Here is an 11,537-nt window from a genome sequence, read left to right on the forward strand (position 1 = left end):
GGCAAAGTGTGTGGACAAGCGGAGAAGAGCTGGCGGATTGAGTTCAGGCTCACTTCTAGCGTAGCGTATGTTCCGGAGTAACGGTCTCCGAGGTTGTATGGATACTGATGCACCGGTAGCAAAAACCGGAGGAATAGGAAGCTGTAAATGCTCTGTTCCCACCTAAGACTCGGAGGCACAACAGCAACGTGTGAGCCAGAAGAAGGAGGCTACAGCTGTCTGCCATACAAGGGGGTTCTAAGAGAGAGCAAGCAAGAGGAACTTCAGTGTAACTCAGTACTGTCTGTACCTCAGATAAGCGCTAGAAAGGAAACTACACAACCCATCTGCATAGAGAGATTCCTAAGTTGCTTCCAGGCTGGCCAACTCCTGTTCCATATGTAATCGGGATCCTGGACTGCACTTGCAAAGCAAAGTAAAGTTAAAAGAAACTGCACCCTGTTGTGTCATTGCCTTCTTCCTGCAACCCCTTCAGCACTGCTACATCTCTGTGCCTAACACTGCACCCTTTTCCTCAACGCCTATTATTACTGCCCTGGGACTACAGCTCTAACTGTGGGGGGCGATTACATCTTGCTGCCTTATACCATCTGTCCCAGAGGATCTGCCTGCAGCGTCGGCTTAACCCCTTCATTGCCGAGCACCACAGGTGGCGTCACGTATCATCCACTTATAAACTTTAATCAGCCACGCTCAACCCCTTTCACATGGACGCCCAGGGCCACGGACCGGGTCACCACTACTGTGACACATCCCTCTGAGATACCGGCCCGGTACCGAGTACCCCACTGCCCTGGCGGGCGACCCATTTTGGCGTCACAAACAGGATTTAAGAAGCCCGGTGTCCCCGGGTCCTGTGTGCCAGAGACAGCGTGTGTGCCATAGGCCTATTGTGCCATTGCCACCATTACCCTGCCGAAAAGCCAAAGGGGCGGGCCGTCATGGCCAGAGCCAGCCAGAAAGCGCGAAAAGTGAAATGCTGCGCGGGAAGGAACCAGCGCGCGGGAAGTGAGAAGCAGAGGCCTGCAGTCTCGGCGTCCCCAGATCATCCAGCCTGCGGAGCGGCAACTAGTAAGCCAGCACAACCCAGGGCCTGGCCAACATTAACTAGGGGGGAGGAGAATGCCTGAGGCAAGAGAAGATGCAGCGGTGAACGCCACCGCACCCCTCACAGTGCCGCAAGATTCAGGGGCCAGCGCTGCTGCGGCCCCAATGGCACCGCAGCGCCGCTTCGAGAGCGCTGCAGGAACCTGCGCCCATCACAGCAGTCCCCATAAAGCCACTGTCCATGCCCTATATACCGGGAGCAGCCTGGTTACCGCAGTACTCAGGGGAGTCACATACCCTGAGTGATTTTAAAAAGAGACTGTGCAGTTTGTTTGAGGTGCATCCTCTGTCTGAAAGCCAGAAAGTGAACATCCTTATTGGGCAGCTAACTGGTGCAGCGCAAAGGGAAGTAAAAGCCTGGCAGGACACTGATAAAGAGACTGTTAAAAAGATTCTGGCTAAGCTAAGAAGCACCTTTGACACCCGCCCTGCAGCTGAAATAAAAATGAGATTCTTTGGGTGTAAGCAAAGAGTGCAGGACAGTATACGGGACTATGCTCTTAACCTGCAGGAGGCGCTGCGAGCCATAAAGCAGATTGATTCAGACAGTGTGAAAGATGGAGACAGACTGTTAAAGGAGCAATTTATTGAGGGACTCCTATCCAGTATCCACAGAGCACAGCTGCGCATCATAGCCCTACACAACCCTGATCTAGACTTTGCACACTTTAAAGACAGGGCTATCCAGGTGCTGCATGAACCAAATGTCAGCTGTCCAGTGCCTCCTAGGCGCCCAGCGATCACATACCACCAAGAAGCAGTATCTTTCCCTCCCAGCCCTGTGGGGGCTGATGCACAAACTCTGGATAATGATCCATCTACAGAACTGCGCCTTCAGGTCCAGGAGCTAGCTAAAAATATGGCTGCACTTGCCAAAACTGTGCAGTCCCCATGCAGGTGTCCTCAAAGGAGAAGATCCAGCTGGCCTCCAGTCCAGAGGATGTCCCGTGACTACGGAAGAAGAGGATCCCGCCACTCCGAGGGAGAAACAACGATCGCTATGACCAGGACGGACATCCCATCTGTCGTCACTGCCACAAGGCAGGCCACATCGCAAGATTTTGTTATTTAAACGAGCAACCTCCGGAGTAGGACCACAAGGCCCAAAGAACTGGCGAGCCAAGTATGTTGGAGGGGGGCCGGTCCTCCCAGTGGTGATTGACGACATCCCCATGAACGCTTTGCTGGAAACGGGCTCTCAGGTGACAACTATGCCATATATCCTTTACAAGCGGTATTGGGCTGACTCCGAACTTATCCGTGGCCCAAGTGATGAACTGACAGTAGTTGCCAGCAATGTTCAGTCTTTGCCACAAGTAGGATGTAAAGAGATTACCATTAAAGTGGGGCGAGTAGAGTTAAAATCTCAAGGTCTGATAGCTTTAGACATTGATCAACGAGAATGTAACCCAATGATGACCTTAGGTACTAACGTGATTGAAAATTGTCTTGCCGAGGTTGTTTTGTTGCAACAGGTAGCCGAGACTGCTGGTTCCAGTGAACAATGAGTCCTGCAGAAGGAGATCAAGGCCCTGATGCAAAGATAGCAGGTACAACTGTCTGGCGGAGAAATTGCCAACGTCAGAGTGAGTGATTCTTTCCCCATTGCGATACCCCCCAGATGTGAAATGTTAATTTGGTGTCGGGCAGCCATCGGCCTCAGAGGAAAAGATTACCAAGCATTGGTAGAGCCAGTGTACTCTGATAGCTGGCCCACTGTCCTGACAGCCAGAGGGGTAGTTGCTGTTCGCAAAGGCAGAGTACCTGTACGCCTCTTGAATTGTGGGGAGGAGGAGGCCACAGTACCTCGGTATGCCACAGTTGCTAAGCTGTTTACTGTCAGTAACAATGCCATACAGGCAGCAGAGCCCTTGGTCTCGTCCGACCAGGCAGGGGACAATGGCTCTGTAAAGCAGCTGGAGGAGTGGTGTCAGCAGCTGCAGGTGGGAACGGACTCCACCCCGTCATACCAAAAGAGTGGGGTTTACTGAGTGACTCAGGAGTATGAGCGGGTATTCAGTAAACACCCTCTAGACTTTGGGAAGGCAAAAGGGGTTCAACACCATATCCCCACTGGAGATCATCCACCCACTAAAGAAAGGTACCGGCCTATACCCCCAACACAATACCAATGTGCCAAAAGTATGTTGCGGGAAATGAAGGAAACTCGGGTGATCAGAGACAGTTGTAGCCCCTGGGCAGCTCCAATAGTCTTTGTGATAAAGAAAGATGGTACCATGAGGATGTGTGTTGATTACCGAAAAATTAACAGCATTACACATAAGGATGCCTACCCATTACCCAGAATTGAGGAGTCATTAGCTGCACTTAAAACTGCTAACTATTTTTCCACCTTAGATCTCACTAGTGGGTATTGGCAGGTTCCCGTGGCAGAGGCAGACAAGGAGAAAACAGCATTTACCACACCAATGGGTCTCTGCGAGTTCAACTACATGCCATTCAGGCTCTGCACCGCCCCAGGGACATTTCAACGATTAATGGAGTGCTGTCTTGGGCACAAGAACTTCGAGACAGTTCTGTTGTACCTTGATGATGTCATTGTTTTCTCCAAGACTTATGAAGACCATCTGGAGCACCTGGCTGAGGTGTTTGAAGCCCTGTCCATCTTTGGCCTGAAAGTGAAGCCATCCAAATGCCACCTCCTGAAGCCCAAGGTGCAGTACCTCGGTCATGTAGTGAGTGCAGAAGGTGTGGCACCGGATCCTGACAAAGTCACTGTCATCTGGGACTGGCAGAATGCCAGCAACCTCCATGAGTTACGTCAATTCCTCGGGTTGGTAGGCTACTACCGAAGGTTCATCAAAGCCTTCACTGAGATAGCCACGCCTATGCAAAATCTTCTGGTGGGCCAGCCCAAAGAAAGCCAGGAAGAAGAGTCCTACATTTGAATAGAATGAGGAACTGGAGAGGTCCTTCACTCGACTGAAAATGGCTCTCACAGGAGATGAAGTTCTCGCCTACCCAGATTATGACCAACCATTTGTTCTGTATACTGATGCCAGCAACGTGGGACTGAGAGCAGTACTGTCACAGGTACAGAATGGCAAAGAAAGAGTGATCTATGCCAGCAGGAAGCTTTGTCGCACTGAAAGGAACCCTGACAACTACAGTTCCTTCAAACTGGAGTTCCTCGCCATAGTCTGGTCTGTGACTGAAGGATTCAAGCATTACCTAGCTTCAGCCAAGTTTACCATCTTCACGGACAACAACCCGTTGACTCACTTGGAAACTGCAAAACTAGGCGCACTGGAGCAGCGATGGATGGCCCGGCTTTCTAACTATGAATTCACCATCAAGTACCGAGCGCTGCACAAGAATGCCAATGCTGATGCGCTGTCCAGAATGCCCAATCTGCCAGATGCAGGAGAAGACCCTGAGGCACTCGAAGAAATAGTTACCTGCCTTCCACCGGCCAATTGCGGCCCAACGTGCCCAAGGAGTGAGAAACAGACGGTCTATCGTGAAAGAGGCCACACTAACTCCATTGCCACATCATGACTGGGCAGAAACGCAGGATAACGACCCCGCAGTCCGCCTGGTAAAGGAGCTACTGTCGCAAGCTGACTCACACCCAAGTCCAGATGCTCCTGAAGAAACCCAGCAGTTGTGGAAGGAAAGAGGCCCAGCTGTTCCTCTATGAGGGAAAGCTGTGCCGGATGAGTATCAATGCCTGCACTCATGAGTTGGTCTGGCAAGTGGTAGTCCCAAAGAGGGAGGCATCAATGGTTTTGGAAGCATACCACAATGGAGCTGGACACTTCGGATGGAAAAAGTTGGAGGCCTTGCTCCGAGATTCTACTGGGCTGGTATGAGGAAAGCCATTGAAAATTGGTGCCGGGAGTGTGGACAATGCAACCTGCGCAGGAAGGACCGTAAGCCAGCGAGCTCCTTTGCAGCTAATAATAACCAAACAACCACTTGAGTTGGTCGACCTGGACCATGTGAAGCTCGTCCCAAGCCGTTCAGGCTACGTTTATGCTCTTACCATCGTTGACCACTACTCGAGATTCCTGGTAGTCGTGCCTGTCAAGGATCAAACAGCCAGGACAGCAGCCAGAGCATTCCAACAGCACTTTTGTCGACCACACGGATATCCCGAGCGAGTGCTTACAGATCAAGGTCCAGCCTTTGAGGCAGAAGTGTTCCAGGAATTCTGTAACTTGTACGGTTGCAAGAAGATCAGGACAACACCGTACCATCCACAGACCAATGGCATGTGTGAAAAGATGAATCAAGTGGTGATCGATCTACTGAAGACCTTGCCTTTGGAAGAGAGGAATCTGGCCAGAGAAGTTGCCAGATCTGGTAGACCTCTACAATCACATTCCTATGAATTCCACCAACTGCACTCCAGCCTACCTAATGAGAGCGAGGCCTGGCAAGTTGCCTATTGATTTGGATATGGGAGTCCTTACACCTGAGGCGACATCACCAGAAGCTGACAGGGATACAGAGCGGCAGCAGCTATACCGAAGAGTACAAGAGTGTGTAGAGAAGAGTCTCGCTCAGGCGAGACAAAAACAGGAAAAGAACTACAATCAACATGCACCTGCAGTTCCCTTGTCACCAGGAGAACAAGTCCTAAAGAGGAAAAGGAGGATGCATAAATTGGATGACCAATGGGAAGCTGAACCCTACACCGTCCTACCATCAAACTTTGACAACACCAAAGTGTGCCTTATCAGTAAGGATGGAGGAGAAACCTCATCAGCAGTATCGAGGGATCATCTGAAACTGTGCCCTGACCAACTAAAGGACAGAATGGAAGAGCAAAACAACCTTCAGCCCATAGAGGAAGAAGAAGAAAAGGTCAGTACTATACTCGGAGAATTCCCTACAAATTGGACTAGAGAGAATCAAGCCATAGTGGTGCCAGTTTTAACCTTTCCCCAACTGGTAGTGTAAGAAGAAGTGACTCAAGACCACCCTGCAAACCAGCAAGTACAGGCAGCGGATGCCACACCAGCAGTTGAACAAGAGAGAGAATTCTCACCCTGCCAGTGGTGAATTTGTCATGCCCACAGTGAGTAGAAGTGGTCCTAGGAAATCTAGTATCCCTGTTCTACGCAGAACCACCAGTAGTGTAGCCAGTACAACACACACTACACCAGTAGTTAACACAAGGCATCCAGTAAGGTTTTGTATATAAATAAGTTAATGTAAATGGTAAACTGTAAATATGCAACCTTTTCAAGCTTACGTGCCTACAGAGACTGAACCTTTTGGAAATATCAGTTTGTTTTTGATGGACAATTGGGCCACAGGACTATGTGTGGCCAAAACTATCTTGTACATAGTTACCAACTGCTCAGGAAATGGACCATGGACATTGACGCATGGACTAATCGTCATCAGGACTATTTTTGAGCTTTGGTTTTTGTAATTTTTCCTTTTTGAAATCTTGTTACATTTACAATTGTTCATTTGTCAATATGTTTTACATGTTTTCTTCAGTCCGGGAGTACTGAATTGCACTAGGGGGGAATGTGGCGCCCCCAGGAGTATGGTCGCCACAGTGGCATTACCTTCCTCCTAGGGAGTGTGACGTCATGCTTGGAAGCAATAAAGGGTCTCTCTGTCAGGTAAATACAACACACAGCACAGTTCCCACTCCAGGCCAGCAGAGGGAGCTCTGAACCAAACTGGGGGAGGAGCTGCTCTCTGGGGGCCAGGAAGGGGAAGTTAGCCAGTTTGTGTGAGGAGGGTGAAGTGTGTGGACGAGAGAAGAAGAGCTGGAGGATTGAGCAGAGTTCAGGCTCACTTCTAGCGTAGCGCATGTTCTGGAGTCCGGTCTCCGAGGTTGTATGGATACTGATGCTCCTGCAGCAAAAACCGGAGGAATAGGAAGCTGTAAATGCGCTGTTCCCACATAAGACTCGGAGGCACAACAGCAACGTGTGAGCCAGAAGAAGGAGGCTACAGCTGTCTGCCATACGAGGGGGTTCTAAGAGAGAGCAAGCAAGAGGAACTTCAGTATAACTCAGTACTGCCTGTACCTCAGTTAAGCGCTAGAAAGGAGACTACACAACCCATCTGCATAGAGAGATTCCTAAGTTGCTTCCAGGCTGGCTAACTCCTGTACCATCTGTAATCTGAATCCTGGACTGCACTTGCAAAGCAAAGTAAAGGTAAAAGAAACTGCACCCTGTTGTGTCATTGCCTTCTTCCTGCAACCCCTTCAGCACTGCTACATCTCTGTGCCTAACACTGCACCCTTTTCCTCAACGCCTATTATTACTGCCCTGGGACTACAGCTCTAACTGTGGGGGGCGATTACATCTTGCTGCCTTATACCATCTGTCCCAGAGGATCTGCCTGCAGTGTCGGCTTAACCCCTTCATTGCCGAGCACCACAGTTGGCGTCACGTATCATCCACTTATAAACTTTAATCAGCCACGCTCAACCCCTTTTACATGGACGCCCAGGGCCACGGACCAGGTTAACGCTACTGTGACACTTCCCTCTGAGATACCGGCCCGGTACCGAGTACCCCACTGCCCTGGCGGGCGATCCATTTTCATGTCAGTGTTCCTCACGTCTTCATGTCAGTGTTCTTCATGTCTTTATATCTTCATGTCAGTGTTCTTCAAGTTCTTCATATCGCCATGAGATTACGCAGCCAATAAGACTACATCTCATTCAGACTTTACTTCTGTTACTAGAAGCTTTCAGCATCTAGTACCCCACCAGGACTCTCTTGGGTCTCTCGCCTGGGCTGTGGCCTCCAACTAACTAATAACTTCTGTGGTGTGAGCAGATAAAATGAGCAACATTCCCTGTGTTGGTTATAACAAGATGACGTGATCTAATAGCTTCTTTCTGTCTGCACATATATATGAATATATACGAGTCATTGCCGCCACCAATGTATAGAACACGCATCATTTTTTCAATATAAATAGTAGTATAGTTAATGTAATATTTGGCCCTTTGCCACTATTCGTCCTCATGGGGGCACCTACTCCCTCTATTAAACTTTTGAACCTCCCCCCATAGCAGGACATCTGTGATCTGATGCCCCAGCAGTGAACTAGTTGTAATAGCTGAAATCATTTAATAGACAGTCAGGAACATTTATTAGTAATGCTGTACAAAATGTAAGAAAACAAATAAAAAGATGTACAAATACTTGTAAAAATACTTGTAAAAATGTTTGAAGTGCACCTTTTTGTCGTTCTTTACAAGAGTTTAAAGGGGTTGCCCAGGACTTTAATACTGATGGAGTTATCCTTACGATAGGTCACCAATGCCTGTTTGGAGGGGGTGCAACAGCACAGCACAGCGCCATCGGCTGTATAGTGGCTGCAGCCGGGTACTGCACATTTGCCCCCTATTCAAATCAATAGGGGGTGGATGTGCAGTACAGAGCCACAGCCACTATTGCATCAACGAAACTTTGCAGCTCCATAACTGAGCAGTTCTGTCTGCTGACGACACGGGGAACAACCTCGCAGACCAGATATTGATGACCTACCCTACGCATAGGCCATCAATGTAAAAGTTCCAGACAACCCCTTTAAAACACACAGAAAAAAATCTGTTCTCCTCACATAGTAGCGACATGGGAGAAGTGATTTGCATTAACTTCCCCATGCCAAAAGCGGCGACAGATTTCAGATGTACTGGATGCAACCGTATTAAATTTTTCTCGTTTGGCTGTTCAAACAATTTTTGCATTTTTTTTATTCATCATATATGGGGCTTCATTTTCATATAATTTATTTCTGATATTGGTAAAAAAAATGTAAAGAAAAATTGGAAGATATGTGTCTACTTTACACTGCTAAAAAACAATTAAAATTGAGTTCACTTTTCCGTCAACATTATTTCTATATGTTGGAAATAATTTATTTTTTTTCGGAGGGAGCAGAACTATAAACAGTAATTCAGATTGGCAATGACTTTATTTTTAGTTCAGTTTTTTTTCCTTGCTCTTTTTATTTCTCACATTGGTGTGAATGAAATAAAGAAAATTATATAAAATAAATAATACATAAATTAGTTAATAAATAAAGTATATCATAATAAGTAACAAAATAAAAATATATATAAATAAGTAAATTAATAATATGTCCCCCATTAGATCTTAAAAAAATTAATGGGGTTTATTTTACCATTGATTTTTAATTTTTTTTATTTTTATTATTAATGATTTCCCTTGTAACTTTGGTTGGTATATTAGACACGGTTACATGGGAAATTTAGCTTACTGGCTGCATAGCAAGGCGGACTGGGTCTTCTATGACCCACCAACTCGTGCTCTCTTCAACCAGAAATAACATGAGCATCTGGTTCAGGATTTAGAAGGTAAACAAGGTCTTTCTCCCTGCCCCTGCGGCTGCATGATGTCCTACAAGTTGCTTACTCTGCACTGACATTTTATAATGTCAGTGTAGAGTAAAGTGTGGCCTGACCAGATGTTTAAAGTCTGTGGGTAATCCAAAAGTAGTTAGATGCTGTGGTTTTTTTTTTTTTTTTTTTTTTTTTTTACCATTTTACCCCAGTTATATATTTTTCTCTAGTCTCACCGTATGTTATATGGTTAGGAAAATGGTTTCGTGCAGAACTACAACTTGTCTACAACTTGTCTTGCGAAAAAAACAAGCCCTCGTGTGTCTACCATAATGGAAATTAAAAATATATGGCTCTCAGGAAAAAAAAGTGCAACAAAGCAAAAAAAAATCAATCTGAATTATAATAAAAAATAAAGACACAAGTTTTCTTTCTCTGATTGATGCTCAGAGACATCGCTAACATGTATATCCTTTCTTATCTATTCCGCAGCTCTTTGTCATGACGTTGTCGATGTGTCTGTGTAGGAATCTGGACCAAAACTACAACAAGCTCGCCCGTTATTCCTAAAAGACTGTTCAGCTTCTTGGCACTGCCCAAGAAAGAGGAGAATGAAAACTGCGCATCCAACCAAAACAAAAAAAAAACTGCATGCTCCCGCTCATCTTGTTGATGGCACAAGACCTTCCCCATTGATGGTCAATTTACAAAAGGTTTGAAGCTTCAGGACTTCATCCAAGGTCCTACATCATCTCTATGTGGACAGCAGGCTCTGCTCACCGTTCAGTCCCCACCATCTCCATATTTTGGAATATTTAATACCTTACCAATTGCAGTATTTAGTCCCAGGGGATGAACTGCCAGGCAATCAGTCCTCTGTGAGCGCATTTTTTATGCTTCTACTATTGTCACTTCTTTAAGTCAATAGTGACATCGTGAGGTCATTGTATGTATAACAAAGACTTTTTAATTTTTTTTCTTCCAATGTTACAAGGATCAAAAATATAGAATCAACCAACAATACAAAAAAAAGTTATTCTAAGGAATAGGTTACAATTGTAAATAGATGTGTTTCACATCGTCATACGTGTGTTGTTCTGTTGTGACTTGCGCAGTGGTTGTGATTGTTCTTGTTCTTTATGCCTGTTTTATACAATATAAGTCATCATCCAAATCTTGAGTTTGAATTTTTAGATTTATAAGCAATTGTCACATTCCATTGAGATATAAGTTGTGCTTTACATTCCTATACCAGCCATTTCAATACTTATAAAGGCATACCAACAAGTGTGACAGGTATAAGATAGAAAAGTATACATAAATATGGGCGTGCAGTTACTTTTGCTGTTTTTTTTGCAGATTATTTTTTTCTTTTCCACAATTTTTGCAAAAGTGGCAACAAACTGGCACATGTCAATGCACGATAAAGAACTGTATAAGAAGCAATTTATAACAAGTCCATGCGCTTTAGACCAAATTCAGAAAATTGTGACTGGTGGTCCGAGTCTGGGCCATGATTTCTGGACTCCCTGGAATTTTTCTTCATGCAGTTCTCTAAAAATACTTAGTATATATAACACATAGTAGTTCTGATAGTTTTGGTTAATGTGAACAAATGTAAAATATTCATGATCAGCTCTTGTGTACTGCATGTGAATAAAATGACATGAATCATTTATCATGTGTTATTTATAGGTGATTTAATGAGCCCCCGTCATCATCATCACACTTTTTAACTCTTTATAAGGCTATGCTCCCACGATGCGTTTTTTTGTGCTGCGTATTTTCTTAATGGGTGTAGAAAATCTGCAGCATGAAAAACTCACCCAAAATTCCTAATGGAAACGTGGCCTAATGTATATTGAATATACATGCAAATCAGAAGTGAGGTCATCAGCAATCTCCGGGCTACACGTAGTTGTAAATCTGAACACACTTGGAGCTCGCACACTCGACAGATCTTCTCGGATGAGCGCTATCCATGGGTTTCACGCACAACACTCATACCCCTATGATATTTTATGGTCCTGTGCACATGTCCGATTTTTTTCCTAGGACCGAATGAATCGGAGACATGTAAGACAGCAGAGCAAGTTTGTGAAAAAAAATCGGACGG

At 45.8% G+C, this 11,537-nt stretch overlaps 1 protein-coding gene across 1 annotated transcript in view; it reads left to right on the plus strand.

The window, feature by feature from the left end:
* Positions 1–11,097, plus strand: part of CD37 (CD37 molecule) — a 124,808-nt gene extending 113,711 nt beyond the window's left edge. Inside the window, exon 9 of the mRNA XM_073571069.1 lies at positions 9,914–11,097. Within this exon, the coding sequence (XP_073427170.1) occupies positions 9,914–9,991 (78 nt within the window). The 3' untranslated portion in view covers positions 9,992–11,097. The remainder of the gene's footprint in view (positions 1–9,913) is intronic.
* Positions 11,098–11,537: the final 440 nt, after the last annotated feature.

Source organism: Dendrobates tinctorius, unplaced genomic scaffold (genome assembly GCF_039654945.1).
Source record: "Dendrobates tinctorius isolate UK_male_01 unplaced genomic scaffold, ASM3965494v1 ptg000028l, whole genome shotgun sequence".
In the NCBI taxonomy this organism is placed as follows: Eukaryota; Metazoa; Chordata; class Amphibia; order Anura; family Dendrobatidae; genus Dendrobates; species Dendrobates tinctorius.